The sequence below is a fragment of the Salvelinus fontinalis genome, chromosome 25 (genome assembly GCF_029448725.1).
Source record: "Salvelinus fontinalis isolate EN_2023a chromosome 25, ASM2944872v1, whole genome shotgun sequence".
Taxonomy (NCBI): Eukaryota; Metazoa; Chordata; class Actinopteri; order Salmoniformes; family Salmonidae; genus Salvelinus; species Salvelinus fontinalis.
In genome coordinates this window covers 42,165,165-42,191,897 of record NC_074689.1, presented here as the reverse complement: position 1 = coordinate 42,191,897, position 26,733 = coordinate 42,165,165, and the positions used below count along the sequence as shown (strand labels likewise).

The 26,733-nt window shown below is 37.0% G+C and overlaps 1 protein-coding gene across 2 annotated transcripts in view; it reads left to right on the top strand.

Annotated features, from left to right (window-relative positions):
• Positions 1-26,733, top strand: part of LOC129823285 (solute carrier family 22 member 13-like) — a 54,681-nt gene that overhangs the window by 6,139 nt on the left and 21,809 nt on the right. For both annotated transcript variants that reach the window (XM_055882217.1, XM_055882219.1), the window contains exons 2-5: positions 426-529; positions 2,744-2,898; positions 6,427-6,595; positions 6,853-6,973. In XM_055882217.1, the coding sequence (XP_055738192.1) occupies positions 426-529; positions 2,744-2,898; positions 6,427-6,595; positions 6,853-6,973 (549 nt within the window). The remainder of the gene's footprint in view (positions 1-425; positions 530-2,743; positions 2,899-6,426; positions 6,596-6,852; positions 6,974-26,733) is intronic.

Sequence of the window (26,733 nt, the reverse complement as noted above, 5' to 3'; positions counted from 1 at the left end):
AAACCTGTCACTGTTACATTGAACTGGGTGAATATGAATGACAGTAACCTAAACCTATCACTGTTACATTGAACTGGGTGAATATGAATGACAGTAACCTAAACCTATCACTGTTACATTGAACTGGGTGAATATGAATGACAGTAACCTAAACCTATCACTGTTACATTGAACTGGGTGAATATGAATGACAGTAACCTAAACCTGTCACTGTTACATTGAACTGGGTGAATATGAATGACAGTAATCCAACAGACGTCTCTAAGAACAGATATGTATCAAATAATAAATATGTCTCCAATGTATTTTGCCCAGTCCAACCTATTTTCTGCTGTTTTTGCAGCACGCCGTGTCCTTATTATCTCTATTATGGTTCTCCCTGACTCCTCTACTTTCTTCTTCCTCCTTCCTCCCATCCTCTCCAGTTCAACTTGGTGTGTGCCAACAGTGGTCTGAACGAGGCGTCCCAGTCCATCTACATGGCAGGGCTCCTGATCGGTGCTCTGGTGTTTGGGCCAATGGCAGACAGGTATGGACCCATCCAGTGTTTCCCTTAGGATTTTTTTCAGCGGTGGTGGCAAAGGTAGCAGGGTGTGTGGTGGGTGGGAGGGGGGGTGCATTGCTACTAGCGTTAACGCAATGACAAGCTAGCTGTTCCCATAGACTGCCAGTCATTGAGCCAATAACTATTCATTTATAATGATCCTGTCAGAGATCTGAAACATCTGCTCACCACTGGAGAAACACTGACTCATCCTGTCAGAGATCTGAAACATCTGCTCACCCCTGGAGAAACACTGACTCATCCTGTCAGAGTATAAACATCTGCTCACCCCTGGAGAAACACTGACTCATCCTGTCAGAGATCTGAAACATCTGCTCACCCCTGGAGAAACACTGACTCATCCTGTCAGAGATCTGAAACATCTGCTCACCCCTGGAGAAACACTGACTCATCCTGTCAGAGTATAAACATCTGCTCACCCCTGGAGAAACACTGACTCATCCTGTCAGAGATCTGAAACATCTGCTCACCCCTGGAGAAACACTGACTCATCCTGTCAGAGATCTGAAACATCTGCTCATCCCTGGAGAAACACTGACTCATCCTGTCAGAGATCTGAAACATCTGCTCACCCTGGAGAAACACTGACTCATCCTGTCAGAGATCTGTAACATCTGCTCATCCCTGGAGAAACACTGACTCATCCTGTCAGAGTATAAACATCTGCTCACCCCTGGAGAAACACTGACTCATCCTGTCAGAGATCTGAAACATCTGCTCACCCCTGGAGAAACACTGACTCATCCTGTCAGAGATCTGAAACATCTGCTCACCCCTGGAGAAACACTGACTCATCCTGTCAGAGATCTGAAACATCTGCTCACCCCTGGAGAAACACTGACTCATCCTGTCAGAGTTCTGAAACATCTGCTCACCCCTGGAGAAACACTGACTCATCCTGTCAGAGATCTGAAACATCTGCTCACCCCTGGAGAAACACTGACTCATCCTGTCAGAGATCTGAAACATCTGCTCACCCCTGGAGAAACACTGACTCATCCTGTCAGAGTATAAACATCTGCTCACCCCTGGAGAAACACTGACTCATCCTGTCAGAGATCTGAAACATCTGCTCACCCCTGGAGAAACACTGACTCATCCTGTCAGAGTTCTGAAACATCTGCTCACCCCTGGAGAAACACTGACTCATCCTGTCAGAGATCTGAAACATCTGCTCACCCCTGGAGAAACACTGACTCATCCTGTCAGAGTATAAACATCTGCTCACCCCTGGAGAAACACTGACTCATCCTGTCAGAGATCTGAAACATCTGCTCACCCCTGGAGAAACACTGACTCATCCTGTCAGAGTATAAACATCTGCTCACCCCTGGAGGCGTTTCTCTGTCTCATGTCTGTTTCTATGGCTCTTAACATGACACACGGGTTCTATTCAGTTGTCTGTTAGTGAATGTTCCTAATCAAGTGCCAATATGTTTGGCCAAAGACATCACTCCACTAGTCTGTTGTAATGTTGCTGTAACTAAGGCACCTTTAGACCAATGCCCTCAGTGCGTCTCCCACGTTGTTGATCTAATCAGGGCAACGGTATCGTATTCCCGGATTGAACGTCTCACTGTGGAAATTCAAAACACAAGTTGTACTTGTAGAAGGTCTTCTTCTAGTTCGAGGTTATTAGAAGTTATCGCAGATATTTCAGTTATCCGTGCCCACTGGGTCTTAATGGAGGTTATTAGAAGATATTTCAGTTATCCGAGCCCACTGGGTCTTAATGGAGGTTAGAGGTTTAATAGGACCCAGTGCCCACCATGCTGTCTCCTCTCCTGTCTCCCCTCCTCTCCTGTCTCCTCTCATCCACAGTTAGTTAATGAGGCTGTCTCCCCTCCTTTCCTGTCTCCCCTCCTGTCCCCCCCCCCCCTCCCCACCTCCTCACTTCTATATTTCTTCCTCTCCTGTCTCCCCTCCTCTCCTCTCTCCTTTCTCCTCTCTTCTCCTTTCTCCTCCTCTCCTCTCCTTTCTCCCCCCCCCTCCTCACTTCTATCTTTTTTCCTCTCCTTTCTCCTCCCCCCCCCCTCCTCACTTCTATCTTTGTTCCTCTCCTCTCTCCCCCCCTCTCCTCTCTCCTTTCTCCTCTCTTCTCCTTTCTCCTCCTCTCCTCTCCTTTCTCCCCCCCCCCCCCTCCTCACTTCTATCTTTGTTCCTCTCCTGTCTCCTCAGGTATGGTAGGCGTTTTGTGATCCTCCTCTGTCTGCTCGTCCAGCTGTTGTTCAGCGTGGGAGCAGCCTTCTCTCCCAACATCTATGTTTACATAGCCTTCAGATTCATGGTCGGCACTACCATCTCAGGCGTCGCTATTAACACGTTTGTCTTAGGTGGGTACACTGCAATGTTCTACTACAGGTGAAGTCAGAGGTTTACATACACCTTTAGCCAAATACATTTAAACTCAGTTTTTCACAATTCCTGACATTTAATCCTAGTAAAAATTCCCTGTCTTAGGTCAGTTAGGACCACCACTTTATTTTAAGAATGTGAAATGTCAGAATAATAGTAGAGAGAATGATTTATTTCAGCTTTTGTTTCTTTCATCACATTTCCAGTGGGTCAGAAGTTTACATACACTCAATTAGTATTTGGTAGCATTGCCTTTAAATTGTTTAAAATTCATAAAAAATCCTACAATGTGATTTTCTGGATTTTTTTTCTCATTTTGTCTGTCATGGTTGAAGTGTACCTATGATGAAAATTACAGGCCTCTCTCATCTTTTTAAGTGGGAGAACTTGCACAATTGGTGGCTGACTAAATACTTTTTTGCCCCACTGTACGTTCATCTCTAGGAGACAGAACGCGTCTCCTTCCTGAGCGGTACGACAGCTGCGTGGACCCATGGTATTTGCGTACTATTGTTTGTACAGATGAACGTGGTACCTTCAGGCGTTTGGAAATTGCTCCCAAGGATGAACCAGACTTGTGAAGGACTATAATTTTTTTTCTGAGGTCTTGGCTGATTTCTTTTGATTTTCCCATGATGTCAAGCAAAGAGGCACTGAGTTTGAAGGTAGGCCTTGCAATACATCCACAGCTACACCTCCAATTGACTCAAATGATGTCAATTAGCTTATCAAAAGCTTCTAAAGCCATGACATCATTTTCTGGAATTTTCCAAGCTGTTTAAAGGCACAGTCAACTTAGTGTATGTAAACTTCTGACCCACTGGAATTGTGATACAGTGAAGTGTAAATTAAATAATATGTCTGCAAACAATTGTTGGAAAAATAACTTGTGTCATGCACAAAGTAGATGTCCTAAACGACTTCCCAAAACTATAGTTTGTTAACAAGAAATTTGTGTAGTGGTTGAAAAACTAGTTTTAAACTTCTACTTGGTCACAATCCCGGATCCGGGAGCACCCTCATCAGTAAAAAAGCTGACTAGCATAGCCTAGCATAGCGCCACAAGTAAATACTAGCATCTAAATATCATGAAATCACAAGTCCAAGACACCAGATGAAAGATACACATCTTGTGAATCCAGCCATCATTTCCGATTTTTAAAATGTTTTACAGGGAAAACACAATATGTATTTCTATTAGCTAACCACGATAGCAAAAGACCCAACCGCATATTTTCACCATTTTTTTACTGCATAGGTAGTTATCACAAATTCGACCAAATAAAGATATAAATATAAAGATCTAAATATATAGGATATATAAAGATATAAAGATATAAATATATAAAGATCACTAACCAAGAAACAACTTCATCAGATGACAGTCTGATAACATATTTATTGTATAGCATATGTTTTGTTCGAAAAATTTGCATATTTCAGGTATAAATCATAGTTTTACATTGCAGTAGTCTCACCAAAGCAGCTAGAATAACTACAGAAACCTACGTGAAATACCTAAATACTCATCATAAAACATTTATGAAAAATACACGGTGTGCAGCAAATGAAAGAGAAACATCTTGTGAATCCAGCCAATATTTCAGATTGTTTAAGTGTTTTACAGCGACAACACAATATAGCATTATATTAGCTTACTACAATAGCCTACCACACAGCTGCATTCATTCAAGGCACGTTAGCGATAGCGAATAAACCAGCAAAAGATATTCATTTTTTCACTAACCTTCTCAAATGACAGTCCTATAACATCATATTACACAATACATATATGGTTTGTTCGAAAATGTGCATATTTAGCGGCACAAATCGTGGTTGAACAATGTGAATACGTAGTGAAAATGCAGAAATATTGTCCAGAGAAATCTTGGAGAGGCACCTATTCTAATCAAATAACTAATCATAAGCTTTACTAAAAAATACATGTTGGACAGCAAATTAAAGATACACTAGTTCTTAATGCAACCGCTGTGTTAGATTTTTAAAATGAACTTTAGTACGACTTACAGCTTACGTTATAGCGATACAGCGCCCAAAATCAGCGGCCAAATTACGTCTAAACATTTTCGACAGAAATACGAAAATACATCATAAATCGTTCCTACTATTTGATGATCTTCCATCAGAATCTTGTACAAGTTGTCCTTTGTCCAGAATATTCGTTGTTCGGTTGTAGAATGCCGTCTTCATCTGTAGAACGCTAGCCATGCGGCACAGAAGTGTCCAAATCCCCAGAACGCATCACAAAGAAAATACCGAAAATTGGAATAAACTTATATAAACTGATATAAGTCGGTTTAATATAACTAGTTGATGATGTTTTTAACACATATATCGAATAAAATCAGAGCCGGATATATCTAACGCCTATAACGACAGCTTTTCAGAACGCAATCCTGAGGTCTTTCTCGCGCCAAGACGAACGGTGAAAAGACTACACCCACGGTTCCAAGAGCTCTTGTTCGGCCTCAGATCTAGCTAGACACCCCATTCCAATTCTCACTGCCTACTGACATCTAGGGGAAGGCGTGTGCAGTGCATGTCGACCCATAGATTCCATGCAAATTAATAAACTGACCCTGGAACAGAGCCCTCGATTTCAGATTTCTCACTTCCTGACAGGAAGTTTGCTGCAAAATGAGTTCTGTTTTACTCACAGAAATATTTCAAACGGTTTTAGAAACTAGAGAGTGTTTTCTATCCAATAGTAATAATAATATGCATATTGTACGAGCAAGAATTCAGTACGAGGCAGTTTAATTTGGGAACGATTTTTTACAAAGTGAGAACAGCGCCCCCATATTGAGAAAAGGTTTTAGTGACTCCAACCTGAGTGTATGTAAACTTCTGACTTCAACTCTACGTAACTACCTTTTCAAGTAGTGAAAACTAAAGCTCTCAAATGTCTTGTTTCAAATGCGAAGTACAAATAAGCTGTGTTACTGCTGGGCTGTAAAAAAAACCTGCACCCGCAGCAGCTCTCTAGGACTCATGTTGCACACTACCATACTAGATGTTTGACATGGCCGTCAGACACCGACCTCTGGCATGTACTGTAGGTGTTTCCATCCTCCAGGTAACTAACCAGGTGCTGAGTAGACTGGTAACAACAGGATGGCGCTGTTCACCCCTGACCTCTAACCCCTGACCTCTAACCCCTGACCTCTAACCAGGTGCTGAGTAGACTGGTAACAACAGGATGGCGCTGTTCACCCCTGACCTCTAACCCCTGACCTCTAACCAGGTGCTGAGTAGACTGGTAACAACAGGATGGCGCTGTTCATCACTGACCTCTAACCCCTGACCTCTAACCCCTGACCTCTAACCAGGTGCTGAGTGGACTGGTAACAACAGGATGGAGCTGTTCACCACTGACCTCTAACCCCTGACCTCTAACCAGGTGCTGAGTAGACTGGTAACAACAGGATGGCGCTGTTCACCACTGACCTCTAACCCCTGACCTCTAACCCCTGACCTCTAACCAGGTGCTGAGTGGACTGGTAACAACAAAAGGGCTCTGTTCACCATCTTCTCCCACTGTTTCTATGCCATTGGTCTGATGCTGATGTCTGGGATTGCCTACGGGGTCAGAGACTGGAGGATCCTACAGCTGGTCCTCTTCAGCCCTGTCCTGTTCCTCGGGGTATTCTACTGGTACGTTCTTACCACTGGCCTGTCAGTCTGTCAGCTGGTCCTCTCCAGCCCTGTCCTGTTGCTGGATTTATTCTACTGGTACGTCTCTAACCTCCAACCCTTTCACCTCTAACCTCTGACCCGTCAGTCTGTCAGCCGGTGCAGAGGTGTGGTTTTAAAGAAGCCTACTCCACCCATTTCTTTTGTAGACCCATCCCTGTACTTGCTGGAACCATCCTTGAACCATCCTTGACTCTCCATCCCTGATCATCTGTTAGGATCCTCCCAGAGTCAGCTCGGTGGCTGATGACCCAGGGCCGACAAGAGGAGGCTCGTCAGGAGGTCTGCAGAGCGGCGAGAGTCAACGGAAGGGAGATCCCTGAAGGCCTGCTGGACAAGGTTAGTTACATCGTCATCACTATCATACTAACATCCAGCAGGTTATTATCATCACTATCATACTAACATCCAGCAGGCTATTATTATCACTATCATACTAACATCCAGCAGGTTATTATCATCACTATCATACTAACATCCAGCAGGTTATTATCATCACTATCATACTAACATCCAGCAGGTTATTATCATCACTATCATACTAACATCCAGCAGGTTATTATCACTATCATACTAACATCCAGCAGGTTATTATCACCACTATCATACTAACATCCAGCAGGTTATTATCATCACTATCATACTAACATCCAGCAGGTTATTATCACTATCATACTAACATCCAGCAGGTTATTATCATCACTATCATACTAACATCCAGCAGGTTATTATCACTATCATACTAACATCCAGCAGGTTATTATCATCACTATCATACTACCATCCAGCAGGTTATTATCACTATCATACTACCATCCAGCAGGTTATTATCATCACTATCATACTAACATCCAGCAGGTTATTATCATCACTATCATACTAACATCCAGCAGGTTATTATCACCACTATCATACTAACATCCAGCAGGTTATTATCATCACTATCATACTAACATCCAGCAGGTTATTATCACTATCATACTAACATCCAGCAGGTTATTATCATCACTATCATACTAACATCCAGCAGGTTATTATCATCACTATCATACTAACATCCAGCAGGTTATTATTATCACTATCATACTAACATCCAGCAGGTTATTATCACTATCATACTAACATCCAGCAGGTTATTATCATCACTATCATACTAACATCCAGCAGGTTATTATCACTATCATACTAACATCCAGCAGGTTATTATCACTATCATACTAACATCCAGCAGGTTATTATCACTATCATACTAACATCCAGCAGGTTATTATCATCACTATCATACTACCATCCAGCAGGTTATCATCACTATCATACTAACATCCAGCAGGTTATTATCATCACTATCATACTAACATCCAGCAGGTTATTATCATCACTATCATACTAACATCCAGCAGGTTATCATCACTATCATACTAACATCCAGCAGGTTATTATCATCACTATCATACTACCATCCAGCAGGTTATCATCACTATCATACTAACATCCAGCAGGTTATTATCATCACTATCATACTAACATCCAGCAGGTTATTATCATCACTATCATACTAACATCCAGCAGGTTATAATCATCACTATCATACTAACATCCAGCAGGTTATTATTATCACTATCATACTAACATCCAGCAGGTTATTATCACCACTATCATACTAACATCCAGCAGGTTATTATCATCACTATCATACTATCATCCAGCAGGTTATTATCACCACTATCATACTAACATCCAGCAGGTTATTATCATCACTATCATACTAACATCCAGCAGGTTATTATCACTATCATACTAACATCCAGCAGGTTATTATCACTATCATACTAACATCCAGCAGGTTATTATCACTATCATACTAACATCCAGCAGGTTATTATTATCACTATCATACTAACATCCAGCAGGTTATTATCACTATCATACTAACATCCAGCAGGTTATTATCATCACTATCATACTACCATCCAGCAGGTTATTATCACTATCATACTAACATCCAGCAGGTTATTATCATCACTATCATACTAACATCCAGCAGGTTATTATCATCACTATCATACTAACATCCAGCAGGTTATTATCATCACTATCATACTAACATCCAGCAGGTTATTATCACTATCATACTACCATCCAGCAGGTTATTATCACTATCATACTAACATCCAGCAGGTTATTATCATCACTATCATACTAACATCCAGCAGGTTATTATCATCACTATCATACTAACATCCAGCAGGTTATTATCATCACTATCATACTAACATCCAGCAGGTTATTATCATCACTATCATACTAACATCCAGCAGGTTATTATCATCACTATCATACTAACATCCAGCAGGTTATTATCACTATCATACTAACATCCAGCAGGTTATTATCACTATCATACTAACATCCAGCAGGTTATTATCATCACTATCATACTAACATCCAGCAGGTTATTATCATCACTATCATACTAACATCCAGCAGGTTATCATCACTATCATACTAACATCCAGCAGGTTATTATCATCACTATCATACTACCATCCAGCAGGTTATTATCACTATCATACTAACATCCAGCAGGTTATTATCACTATCATACTAACATCCAGCAGGTTATTATCATCACTATCATACTAACATCCAGCAGGTTATTATCATCACTATCATACTAACATCCAGCAGGTTATTATCATCACTATCATACTACCATCCAGCAGGTTATTATCACTATCATACTAACATCCAGCAGGTTATTATTATCACTATCATACTAACATCCAGCAGGTTATTATCACTATCATACTAACATCCAGCAGGTTATTATCACTATCATACTAACATCCAGCAGGTTATTATCACTATCATACTAACATCCAGCAGGTTATTATCATCACTATCATACTAACATCCAGCAGGTTATTATCATCACTATCATACTAACATCCAGCAGGTTATTATCACTATCATACTAACATCCAGCAGGTTATTATCATCACTATCATACTAACATCCAGCAGGTTATTATCACTATCATACTACCATCCAGCAGGTTATTATCACTATCATACTAACATCCAGCAGGTTATTATCATCACTATCATACTAACATCCAGCAGGTTATTATCATCACTATCATACTAACATCCAGCAGGTTATTATCATCACTATCATACTAACATCCAGCAGGTTATTATCATCACTATCATACTAACATCCAGCAGGTTATTATCATCACTATCATACTAACATCCAGCAGGTTATTATCACTATCATACTAACATCCAGCAGGTTATTATCACTATCATACTAACATCCAGCAGGTTATTATCACTATCATACTAACATCCAGCAGGTTATTATCATCACTATCATACTAACATCCAGCAGGTTATTATCATCACTATCATACTACCATCCAGCAGGTTATTATCACTATCATACTAACATCCAGCAGGTTATTATTATCACTATCATACTAACATCCAGCAGGTTATTATCACTATCATACTAACATCCAGCAGGTTATTATCATCACTATCATACTACCATCCAGCAGGTTATTATCACTATCATACTAACATCGATGCAGGTTATTATCACTATCATACTAACATCCAGCAGGTTATTATCATCACTATCATACTAACATCCAGCAGGTTATTATCACCACTATCATACTAACATCCAGCAGGTTATTATCATCACTATCATACTAACATCCAGCAGGTTATTATCATCACTATCATACTAACATCCAGCAGGTTATTATCATCACTATCATACTAACATCCAGCAGGTTATTATCATCACTATCATACTAACATCCAGCAGGTTATTATCATCACTATCATACTAACATCCAGCAGGTTATTATCACCACTATCATACTAACATCCAGCAGGTTATTATCACTATCATACTAACATCCAGCAGGTTATTATCACTATCATACTACCATCCAGCAGGTTATCATCACTATCATACTAACATCCAGCAGGTTATTATCACCACTATCATACTAACATCCAGCAGGTTATTATCATCACTATCATACTAACATCCAGCAGGTTATTATCACTATCATACTAACATCCAGCAGGTTATTATCATCACTATCATACTAACATCCAGCAGGTTATTATCATCACTATCATACTAACATCCAGCAGGTTATTATCACTATCATACTAACATCCAGCAGGTTATTATCATCACTATCATACTAACATCCAGCAGGTTATTATCATCACTATCATACTAACATCCAGCAGGTTATTATCATCACTATCATACTAACATCCAGCAGGTTATTATCATCACTATCATACTAACATCCAGCAGGTTATTATCATCACTATCATACTAACATCCAGCAGGTTATTATCATCACTATCATACTAACATCCAGCAGGTTATTATCATCACTATCATACTAACATCCAGCAGGTTATTATCATCACTATCATACTAACATCCAGCAGGTTATTATCATCACTATCATACTAACATCCAGCAGGTTATTATCACTATCATACTAACATCCAGCAGGTTATTATCATCACTATCATACTAACATCCAGCAGGTTATTATCATCACTATCATACTAACATCCAGCAGGTTATTATCACTATCATACTAACATCCAGCAGGTTATTATCATCACTATCATACTAACATCCAGCAGGTTATTATCATCACTATCATACTAACATCCAGCAGGTTATTATCACTATCATACTAACATCCAGCAGGTTATTATCACACTATCATACTAACATCCAGCAGGTTATTATCACTATCATACTAACATCCAGCAGGTTATTATCATCACTATCATACTAACATCCAGCAGGTTATTATCATCACTATCATACTAACATCCAGCAGGTTATTATCACTATCATACTAACATCCAGCAGGTTATTATCATCACTATCATACTAACATCCAGCAGGTTATTATCATCACTATCATACTAACATCCAGCAGGTTATTATCACTATCATACTAACATCCAGCAGGTTATTATCATCACTATCATACTAACATCCAGCAGGTTATTATCATCACTATCATACTAACATCCAGCAGGTTATTATCATCACTATCATACTAACATCCAGCAGGTTATTATCATCACTATCATACTAACATCCAGCAGGTTATTATCATCACTATCATACTAACATCCAGCAGGTTATTATCATCACTATCATACTAACATCCAGCAGGTTATTATCATCACTATCATACTAACATCCAGCAGGTTATTATCATCACTATCATACTAACATCCAGCAGGTTATTATCATCACTATCATACTAACATCCAGCAGGTTATTATCATCACTATCATACTAACATCCAGCAGGTTATTATATCACTATCATACTAACATCCAGCAGGTTATTATCATCACTATCATACTAACATCCAGCAGGTTATTATCACTATCATACTAACATCCAGCAGGTTATTATCACTATCATACTAACATCCAGCAGGTTATTATCATCACTATCATACTAACATCCAGCAGGTTATTATCACTATCATACTAACATCCAGCAGGTTATTATCATCACTATCATACTAACATCCAGCAGGTTATTATCATCACTATCATACTAACATCCAGCAGGTTATTATCATCACTATCATACTAACATCCAGCAGGTTATTATCACTATCATACTAACATCCAGCAGGTTATTATCATCACTATCATACTAACATCCAGCAGGTTATTATCATCACTATCATACTAACATCCAGCAGGTTATTATCATCACTATCATACTAACATCCAGCAGGTTATTATCATCACTATCATACTAACATCCAGCAGGTTATTATCATCACTATCATACTAACATCCAGCAGGTTATTATCATCACTATCATACTAACATCCAGCAGGTTATTATCATCACTATCATACTAACATCCAGCAGGTTATTATCATCACTATCATACTAACATCCAGCAGGTTATTATCATCACTATCATACTAACATCCAGCAGGTTATTATCATCACTATCATACTAACATCCAGCAGGTTATTATATCACTATCATACTAACATCCAGCAGGTTATTATCATCACTATCATACTAACATCCAGCAGGTTATTATCACTATCATACTAACATCCAGCAGGTTATTATCCACTATCATACTAACATCCAGCAGGTTATTATCATCACTATCATACTAACATCCAGCAGGTTATTATATCACTATCATACTAACATCCAGCAGGTTATTATCACTATCATACTAACATCCAGCAGGTTATTATCACTATCATACTAACATCCAGCAGGTTATTATCATCACTATCATACTAACATCCAGCAGGTTATTATCACTATCATACTAACATCCAGCAGGTTATTATCATCACTATCATACTAACATCCAGCAGGTTATTATCACTATCATACTAACATCCAGCAGGTTATTCATCACTATCATACTAACATCCAGCAGGTTATTATTCACTATCATACTAACATCCAGCAGGTTATTATCACTATCATACTAACATCCAGCAGGTTATTATCATCACTATCATACTAACATCCAGCAGGTTATTATCATCACTATCATACTAACATCCAGCAGGTTATTATCATCACTATCATACTAACATCCAGCAGGTTATTATCATCACTATCATACTAACATCCAGCAGGTTATTATCATCACTATCATACTAACATCCAGCAGGTTATTATCATCACTATCATACTAACATCCAGCAGGTTATTATCATCACTATCATACTAACATCCAGCAGGTTATTATCACTATCATACTAACATCCAGCAGGTTATTCATCACTATCATACTAACATCCAGCAGGTTATTATCATCACTATCATACTAACATCCAGCAGGTTATTATCATCACTATCATACTAACATCCAGCAGGTTATTATCACTATCATACTAACATCCAGCAGGTTATTATCATCACTATCATACTAACATCCAGCAGGTTATTATCATCACTATCATACTAACATCCAGCAGGTTATTATCATCACTATCATACTAACATCCAGCAGGTTATTCATCACTATCATACTAACATCCAGCAGGTTATTATCATCACTATCATACTAACATCCAGCAGGTTATTATCACTATCATACTAACATCCAGCAGGTTATTATCATCACTATCATACTAACATCCAGCAGGTTATTATCATCACTATCATACTAACATCCAGCAGGTTATTATCATCACTATCATACTAACATCCAGCAGGTTATTATCATCACTATCATACTAACATCCAGCAGGTTATTATCACTATCATACTAACATCCAGCAGGTTATTATCATCACTATCATACTAACATCCAGCAGGTTATTATCATCACTATCATACTAACATCCAGCAGGTTATTATCACTATCATACTAACATCCAGCAGGTTATTATCACTATCATACTAACATCCAGCAGGTTATTATCATCACTATCATACTAACATCCAGCAGGTTATTATCATCACTATCATACTAACATCCAGCAGGTTATTATCACTATCATACTAACATCCAGCAGGTTATTATCATCACTATCATACTAACATCCAGCAGGTTATTATCACCACTATCATACTAACATCCAGCAGGTTATTATCATCACTATCATACTAACATCCAGCAGGTTATTATCATCACTATCATACTAACATCCAGCAGGTTATTATCATCACTATCATACTAACATCCAGCAGGTTATTATCATCACTATCATACTAACATCCAGCAGGTTATTATCACTATCATACTAACATCCAGCAGGTTATTATCATCACTATCATACTAACATCCAGCAGGTTATTATCATCACTATCATACTAACATCCAGCAGGTTATTATCATCACTATCATACTAACATCCAGCAGGTTATTATCACTATCATACTAACATCCAGCAGGTTATTATCATCACTATCATACTAACATCCAGCAGGTTATTATCACTATCATACTAACATCCAGCAGGTTATTATCATCACTATCATACTAACATCCAGCAGGTTATTATCATCACTATCATACTAACATCCAGCAGGTTATTATCACTATCATACTAACATCCAGCAGGTTATTATCATCACTATCATACTAACATCCAGCAGGTTATTCATCACTATCATACTAACATCCAGCAGGTTATTATCATCACTATCATACTAACATCCAGCAGGTTATTATCCACTATCATACTAACATCCAGCAGGTTATTATCATCACTATCATACTAACATCCAGCAGGTTATTATCACTATCATACTAACATCCAGCAGGTTATTATCACTATCATACTAACATCCAGCAGGTTATTATCATCACTATCATACTAACATCCAGCAGGTTATTATCACTATCATACTAACATCCAGCAGGTTATTATCATCACTATCATACTAACATCCAGCAGGTTATTATCATCACTATCATACTAACATCCAGCAGGTTATTATCACACTATCATACTAACATCCAGCAGGTTATTATCATCACTATCATACTAACATCCAGCAGGTTATTATCACTATCATACTAACATCCAGCAGGTTATTATCATCACTATCATACTAACATCCAGCAGGTTATTATCATCACTATCATACTAACATCCAGCAGGTTATTATCATCACTATCATACTAACATCCAGCAGGTTATTATCATCACTATCATACTAACATCCAGCAGGTTATTATCATCACTATCATACTAACATCCAGCAGGTTATTATCACTATCATACTAACATCCAGCAGGTTATTATCATCACTATCATACTAACATCCAGCAGGTTATTATCATCACTATCATACTAACATCCAGCAGGTTATTATCATCACTATCATACTAACATCCAGCAGGTTATTATCACTATCATACTAACATCCAGCAGGTTATTATCATCACTATCATACTAACATCCAGCAGGTTATTATCACTATCATACTAACATCCAGCAGGTTATTATCATCACTATCATACTAACATCCAGCAGGTTATTATCACCACTATCATACTAACATCCAGCAGGTTATTATCACTATCATACTAACATCCAGCAGGTTATTATCATCACTATCATACTAACATCCAGCAGGTTATTATCATCACTATCATACTAACATCCAGCAGGTTATTATCATCACTATCATACTAACATCCAGCAGGTTATTATCACTATCATACTAACATCCAGCAGGTTATTATCATCACTATCATACTAACATCCAGCAGGTTATTATCACTATCATACTAACATCCAGCAGGTTATTATCATCACTATCATACTAACATCCAGCAGGTTATTATCATCACTATCATACTAACATCCAGCAGGTTATTATCATCACTATCATACTAACATCCAGCAGGTTATTATCATCACTATCATACTAACATCCAGCAGGTTATTATCACTATCATACTAACATCCAGCAGGTTATTATCATCACTATCATACTAACATCCAGCAGGTTATTATCCACTATCATACTAACATCCAGCAGGTTATTATCATCACTATCATACTAACATCCAGCAGGTTATTATCACTATCATACTAACATCCAGCAGGTTATTATCATCACTATCATACTAACATCCAGCAGGTTATTATCACTATCATACTAACATCCAGCAGGTTATTATCACTATCATACTAACATCCAGCAGGTTATTATCACTATCATACTAACATCCAGCAGGTTATTATCATCACTATCATACTAACATCCAGCAGGTTATTATCATCACTATCATACTAACATCCAGCAGGTTATTATCACTATCATACTAACATCCAGCAGGTTATTATCACTATCATACTAACATCCAGCAGGTTATTATCACTATCATACTAACATCCAGCAGGTTATTATCACTATCATACTAACATCCAGCAGGTTATTATCATCACTATCATACTAACATCCAGCAGGTTATTCATCACTATCATACTAACATCCAGCAGGTTATTATCACTATCATACTAACATCCAGCAGGTTATTATCATCACTATCATACTAACATCCAGCAGGTTATTATCACTATCATACTAACATCCAGCAGGTTATTATCATCACTATCATACTAACATCCAGCAGGTTATTATCACTATCATACTAACATCCAGCAGGTTATTATCATCACTATCATACTAACATCCAGCAGGTTATTATCACTATCATACTAACATCCAGCAGGTTATTATCCACTATCATACTAACATCCAGCAGGTTATTATCATCACTATCATACTAACATCCAGCAGGTTATTATCATCACTATCATACTAACATCCAGCAGGTTATTATCATCACTATCATACTAACATCCAGCAGGTTATTATCACTATCATACTAACATCCAGCAGGTTATTATCACTATCATACTAACATCCAGCAGGTTATTATCATCACTATCATACTAACATCCAGCAGGTTATTATCACTATCATACTAACATCCAGCAGGTTATTATCACCGCTATCATACTAACATCCAGCAGGTTATTATCACACTATCATACTAACATCCAGCAGGTTATTATCATCACTATCATACTAACATCCAGCAGGTTATTATACACTATCATACTAACATCCAGCAGGTTATTATCACTATCATACTAACATCCAGCAGGTTATTATCACTATCATACTAACATCCAGCAGGTTATTATCACTATCATACTAACATCCAGCAGGTTATTATCATCACTATCATACTAACATCCAGCAGGTTATTATCATCACTATCATACTAACATCCAGCAGGTTATTATCATCACTATCATACTAACATCCAGCAGGTTATTATCATCACTATCATACTAACATCCAGCAGGTTATTATCACTATCATACTAACATCCAGCAGGTTATTATCATCACTATCATACTAACATCCAGCAGGTTATTATCATCACTATCATACTAACATCCAGCAGGTTATTATCATCACTATCATACTAACATCCAGCAGGTTATTTCATCACTATCATACTAACATCCAGCAGGTTATTATCACTATCATACTAACATCCAGCAGGTTATTATCATCACTATCATACTAACATCCAGCAGGTTATTATCATCACTATCATACTAACATCCAGCAGGTTATTATCCACTATCATACTAACATCCAGCAGGTTATTATCATCACTATCATACTAACATCCAGCAGGTTATTATCATCACTATCATACTAACATCCAGCAGGTTATTATCATCACTATCATACTAACATCCAGCAGGTTATTATCATCACTATCATACTAACATCCAGCAGGTTATTATCACTATCATACTAACATCCAGCAGGTTATTATCATCACTATCATACTAACATCCAGCAGGTTATTATCATCACTATCATACTAACATCCAGCAGGTTATTATCATCACTATCATACTAACATCCAGCAGGTTATTATCATCACTATCATACTAACATCCAGCAGGTTATTATCATCACTATCATACTAACATCCAGCAGGTTATTATCATCACTATCATACTAACATCCAGCAGGTTATTATCACTATCATACTAACATCCAGCAGGTTATTATCCACTATCATACTAACATCCAGCAGGTTATTATCATCACTATCATACTAACATCCAGCAGGTTATTATCATCACTATCATACTAACATCCAGCAGGTTATTATCATCACTATCATACTAACATCCAGCAGGTTATTATCATCACTATCATACTAACATCCAGCAGGTTATTATCACTATCATACTAACATCCAGCAGGTTATTATCACTATCATACTAACATCCAGCAGGTTATTATCATCACTATCATACTAACATCCAGCAGGTTATTATCATCACTATCATACTAACATCCAGCAGGTTATTATATCACTATCATACTAACATCCAGCAGGTTATTATCATCACTATCATACTAACATCCAGCAGGTTATTATCACTATCATACTAACATCCAGCAGGTTATTATCATCACTATCATACTAACATCCAGCAGGTTATTATCATCACTATCATACTAACATCCAGCAGGTTATTATCATCACTATCATACTAACATCCAGCAGGTTATTATCATCACTATCATACTAACATCCAGCAGGTTATTATCATCACTATCATACTAACATCCAGCAGGTTATTATCACTATCATACTAACATCCAGCAGGTTATTATCATCACTATCATACTAACATCCAGCAGGTTATTATCACTATCATACTAACATCCAGCAGGTTATTATCACTATCATACTAACATCCAGCAGGTTATTATCATCACTATCATACTAACATCCAGCAGGTTATTATCATCACTATCATACTAACATCCAGCAGGTTATTATCACTATCATACTAACATCCAGCAGGTTATTATCATCACTATCATACTAACATCCAGCAGGTTATTATCACTATCATACTAACATCCAGCAGGTTATTATCATCACTATCATACTAACATCCAGCAGGTTATTATCATCACTATCATACTAACATCCAGCAGGTTATTATCATCACTATCATACTAACATCCAGCAGGTTATTATCATCACTATCATACTAACATCCAGCAGGTTATTATCATCACTATCATACTAACATCCAGCAGGTTATTATCACTATCATACTAACATCCAGCAGGTTATTATCATCACTATCATACTAACATCCAGCAGGTTATTATCATCACTATCATACTAACATCCAGCAGGTTATTATCACTATCATACTAACATCCAGCAGGTTATTATCATCACTATCATACTAACATCCAGCAGGTTATTATCATCACTATCATACTAACATCCAGCAGGTTATTATCATCACTATCATACTAACATCCAGCAGGTTATTATCACTATCATACTAACATCCAGCAGGTTATTATCATCACTATCATACTAACATCCAGCAGGTTATTATCATCACTATCATACTAACATCCAGCAGGTTATTATCATCACTATCATACTAACATCCAGCAGGTTATTATCATCACTATCATACTAACATCCAGCAGGTTATTATCATCACTATCATACTAACATCCAGCAGGTTATTATCATCACTATCATACTAACATCCAGCAGGTTATTATCATCACTATCATACTAACATCCAGCAGGTTATTATCATCACTATCATACTAACATCCAGCAGGTTATTATCATCACTATCATACTAACATCCAGCAGGTTATTATCATCACTATCATACTAACATCCAGCAGGTTATTATCACTATCATACTAACATCCAGCAGGTTATTATCATCACTATCATACTAACATCCAGCAGGTTATTATCACTATCATACTAACATCCAGCAGGTTATTATCATCACTATCATACTAACATCCAGCAGGTTATTATCACTATCATACTAACATCCAGCAGGTTATTATCATCACTATCATACTAACATCCAGCAGGTTATTATCATCACTATCATACTAACATCCAGCAGGTTATTATCATCACTATCATACTAACATCCAGCAGGTTATTATCACTATCATACTAACATCCAGCAGGTTATTATCACTATCATACTAACATCCAGCAGGTTATTATCACTATCATACTAACATCCAGCAGGTTATTATCACTATCATACTAACATCCAGCAGGTTATTATCACTATCATACTAACATCCAGCAGGTTATTATCACTATCATACTAACATCCAGCAGGTTATTATCATCACTATCATACTAACATCCAGCAGGTTATTATCATCACTATCATACTAACATCCAGCAGGTTATTATCACTATCATACTAACATCCAGCAGGTTATTATCATCACTATCATACTAACATCCAGCAGGTTATTATCATCACTATCATACTAACATCCAGCAGGTTATTATCATCACTATCATACTAACATCCAGCAGGTTATTATCATCACTATCATACTAACATCCAGCAGGTTATTATCATCACTATCATACTAACATCCAGCAGGTTATTATCATCACTATCATACTAACATCCAGCAGGTTATTATCACTATCATACTAACATCCAGCAGGTTATTATCATCACTATCATACTAACATCCAGCAGGTTATTATCACTATCATACTAACATCCAGCAGGTTATTATCACTATCATACTAACATCCAGCAGGTTATTATCATCACTATCATACTAACATCCAGCAGGTTATTATCATCACTATCATACTAACATCCAGCAGGTTATTATCATCACTATCATACTAACATCCAGCAGGTTATTATCACTATCATACTAACATCCAGCAGGTTATTATCATCACTATCATACTAACATCCAGCAGGTTATTATCACTATCATACTAACATCCAGCAGGTTATCATCACTATCATACTAACATCCAGCAGGTTATTATCATCACTATCATACTAACATCCAGCAGGTTATTATCATCACTATCATACTAACATCCAGCAGGTTATTATCACTATCATACTAACATCCAGCAGGTTATTATCATCACTATCATACTAACATCCAGCAGGTTATTATCCACTATCATACTAACATCCAGCAGGTTATTATCATCACTATCATACTAACATCCAGCAGGTTATTATCATCACTATCATACTAACATCCAGCAGGTTATTATCATCACTATCATACTAACATCCAGCAGGTTATTATCACTATCATACTAACATCCAGCAGGTTATTATCACTATCATACTAACATCCAGCAGGTTATTATCACTATCATACTAACATCCAGCAGGTTATTATCATCACTATCATACTAACATCCAGCAGGTTATTATCATCACTATCATACTAACATCCAGCAGGTTATTATCACCACTATCATACTAACATCCAGCAGGTTATTATCATCACTATCATACTAACATCCAGCAGGTTATTATCATCACTATCATACTAACATCCAGCAGGTTATTATCATCACTATCATACTAACATCCAGCAGGTTATTATCATCACTATCATACTAACATCCAGCAGGTTATTATCATCACTATCATACTAACATCCAGCAGGTTATTATCACTATCATACTAACATCCAGCAGGTTATTATCACTATCATACTAACATCCAGCAGGTTATTATCATCACTATCATACTAACATCCAGCAGGTTATTATCACTATCATACTAACATCCAGCAGGTTATTATCATCACTATCATACTAACATCCAGCAGGTTATTATCACCACTATCATACTAACATCCAGCAGGTTATTATCACTATCATACTAACATCCAGCAGGTTATTATCACTATCATACTAACATCCAGCAGGTTATTATCATCACTATCATACTAACATCCAGCAGGTTATTATCACTATCATACTAACATCCAGCAGGTTATTATCATCACTATCATACTAACATCCAGCAGGTTATTATCATCACTATCATACTAACATCCAGCAGGTTATTATCATCACTATCATACTAACATCCAGCAGGTTATTATCATCACTATCATACTAACATCCAGCAGGTTATTATCATCACTATCATACTAACATCCAGCAGGTTATTATCATCACTATCATACTAACATCCAGCAGGTTATTATCATCACTATCATACTAACATCCAGCAGGTTATTATCACTATCATACTAACATCCAGCAGGTTATTATCACTATCATACTAACATCCAGCAGGTTATTATCACTATCATACTAACATCCAGCAGGTTATTATCATCACTATCATACTAACATCCAGCAGGTTATTATCATCACTATCATACTAACATCCAGCAGGTTATTATCATCACTATCATACTAACATCCAGCAGGTTATTATCACTATCATACTAACATCCAGCAGGTTATTATCACTATCATACTAACATCCAGCAGGTTATTATCACTATCATACTAACATCCAGCAGGTTATTATCACACTATCATACTAACATCCAGCAGGTTATTATCATCACTATCATACTAACATCCAGCAGGTTATTATCATCACTATCATACTAACATCCAGCAGGTTATTATATCACTATCATACTAACATCCAGCAGGTTATTATCACTATCATACTAACATCCAGCAGGTTATTATCACTATCATACTAACATCCAGCAGGTTATTATCATCACTATCATACTAACATCCAGCAGGTTATTATCATCACTATCATACTAACATCCAGCAGGTTATTATCACTATCATACTAACATCCAGCAGGTTATTATCACTATCATACTAACATCCAGCAGGTTATTATCACTATCATACTAACATCCAGCAGGTTATTATCACTATCATACTAACATCCAGCAGGTTATTATCACTATCATACTAACATCCAGCAGGTTATTATCACCACTATCATACTAACATCCAGCAGGTTATTATCATCACTATCATACTAACATCCAGCAGGTTATTATCATCACTATCATACTAACATCCAGCAGGTTATTATCACTATCATACTAACATCCAGCAGGTTATTATCACCACTATCATACTAACATCCAGCAGGTTATTATCACTATCATACTAACATCCAGCAGGTTATTATCACCACTATCATACTAACATCCAGCAGGTTATTATCATCACTATCATACTAACATCCAGCAGGTTATTATCACTATCATACTATCATCCAGCAGGTTATTATCACTATCATACTAACATCCAGCAGGTTATTATCACTATCATACTAACATCCAGCAGGTTATTATCACTATCATACTAACATCCAGCAGGTTATTATCATCACTATCATACTAACATCCAGCAGGTTATTATCACTATCATACTAACATCCAGCAGGTTATTATCACCACTATCATACTAACATCCAGCAGGTTATTATCATCACTATCATACTAACATCCAGCAGGTTATTATCATCACTATCATACTAACATCCAGCAGGTTATTATCATCACTATCATACTAACATCCAGCAGGTTATTATCATCACTATCATACTAACATCCAGCAGGTTATTATCATCACTATCATACTAACATCCAGCAGGTTATTATTATCACTATCATACTAACATCCAGCAGGTTATTATCACTATCATACTAACATCCAGCAGGTTATTATCACTATCATACTAACATCCAGCAGGTTATTATCACTATCATACTAACATCCAGCAGGTTATTATCACTATCATACTAACATCCAGCAGGTTATTATTATCACTATCATACTAACATCCAGCAGGTTATTATCATCACTATCATACTATCATCCAGCAGGTTATTATCACTATCATACTATCATCCAGCAGGTTATTATCACTATCATACTAACATCCAGCAGGTTATTATCACTATCATACTAACATCCAGCAGGTTATTATCACTATCATACTAACATCCAGCAGGTTATTATCATCACTATCATACTAACATCCAGCAGGTTATTATCACTATCATACTATCATCCAGCAGGTTATTATCACTATCGTACTAACATCCAGCAGGTTATTATCACTATCATACTAACATCCAGCAGGTTATCATCACTATCATACTAACATCCAGCAGGTTATTATCATCACTATCATACTATCATCCAGCAGGTTATTATCACTATCATACTATCATCCAGCAGGTTATTATCACTATCATACTAACATCCAGCAGGTTATTATCACTATCATACTAACATCCAGCAGGTTATTATCATCACTATCATACTAACATCCAGCAGGTTATTATCATCACTATCATACTAACATCCAGCAGGTTATTATCATCACTATCATACTAACATCCAGCAGGTTATTATCACTATCATACTATCATCCAGCAGGTTATTATCACCACTATCATACTAACATCCAGCAGGTTATTATCATCACTATCATACTAACATCCAGCAGGTTATCATCACTATCATACTAACATCCAGCAGGTTATTATCATCACTATCATACTATCATCCAGCAGGTTATTATCACTATCATACTATCATCCAGCAGGTTATTATCACTATCATACTAACATCCAGCAGGTTATTATCACTATCATACTAACATCCAGCAGGTTATTATCACTATCATACTAACATCCAGCAGGTTATTATCATCACTATCATACTAACATCCAGCAGGTTATTATCATCACTATCATACTAACATCCAGCAGGTTATTATCATCACTATCATACTAACATCCAGCAGGTTATTATCATCACTATCATACTAACATCCAGCAGGTTATTATCACTATCATACTAACATCCAGCAGGTTATTATCATCACTATCATACTAACATCCAGCAGGTTATTATCATCACTATCATACTAACATCCAGCAGGTTATTATCATCACTATCATACTAACATCCAGCAGGTTATTATCATCACTATCATACTAACATCCAGCAGGTTATTATCATCACTATCATACTAACATCCAGCAGGTTATTATCATCACTATCATACTAACATCCAGCAGGTTATTATCATCACTATCATACTAACATCCAGCAGGTTATTATCACTATCATACTATCATCCAGCAGGTTATTATCACCACTATCATACTAACATCCAGCAGGTTATTATCATCACTATCATACTAACATCCAGCAGGTTATCATCACTATCATACTAACATCCAGCAGGTTATTATCATCACTATCATACTATCATCCAGCAGGTTATTATCACTATCATACTATCATCCAGCAGGTTATTATCACTATCATACTAACATCCAGCAGGTTATTATCACTATCATACTAACATCCAGCAGGTTATTATCACTATCATACTAACATCCAGCAGGTTATTATCATCACTATCATACTAACATCCAGCAGGTTATTATCATCACTATCATACTAACATCCAGCAGGTTATTATCATCACTATCATACTAACATCCAGCAGGTTATTATCATCACTATCATACTAACATCCAGCAGGTTATTATCACTATCATACTAACATCCAGCAGGTTATTATCATCACTATCATACTAACATCCAGCAGGTTATTATCATCACTATCATACTAACATCCAGCAGGTTATTATCATCACTATCATACTAACATCCAGCAGGTTATTATCATCACTATCATACTAACATCCAGCAGGTTATTATCATCACTATCATACTAACATCCAGCAGGTTATTATCATCACTATCATACTAACATCCAGCAGGTTATTATCACTATCATACTAACATCCAGCAGGTTATTATCACTATCATACTAACATCCAGCAGGTTATTATCACCACTATCATACTAACATCCAGCAGGTTATTATCATCACTATCATACTAACATCCAGCAGGTTATTATCATCACTATCATACTACCATCCAGCAGGTTATTATCATCACTATCATACTAACATCCAGCAGGTTATTATTATCACTATCATACTAACATCCAGCAGGTTATTATCACTATCATACTAACATCCAGCAGGTTATTATCATCACTATCATACTACCATCCAGCAGGTTATTATTATCACTATCATACTAACATCCAGCAGGTTATTATCACTATCATACTAACATCCAGCAGGTTATTATCATCACTATCATACTAACATCCAGCAGGTTATTATCATCACTATCATACTAACATCCAGCAGGTTATTATCATCACTATCATACTAACATCCAGCAGGTTATTATCATCACTATCATACTAACATCCAGCAGGTTATTATCATCACTATCATACTAACATCCAGCAGGTTATTATCATCACTATCATACTAACATCCAGCAGGTTATTATCACCACTATCATACTAACATCCAGCAGGTTATTATCACTATCATACTAACATCCAGCAGGTTATTATCACCACTATCATACTAACATCCAGCAGGAAATGCTGAATACAACAGGTGTCGTAGACCTCACAGTGAAATGCTGAATACAACAGGTGTAGTAGACCTCACAGTGAAATGCTGAATACAACAGGTGTAGTAGACCTCACAGTGAAATGCTGAATACAACAGGTGTAGTAGACCTTACAGTGAAATGCTGAATACAACAGGTGTAGT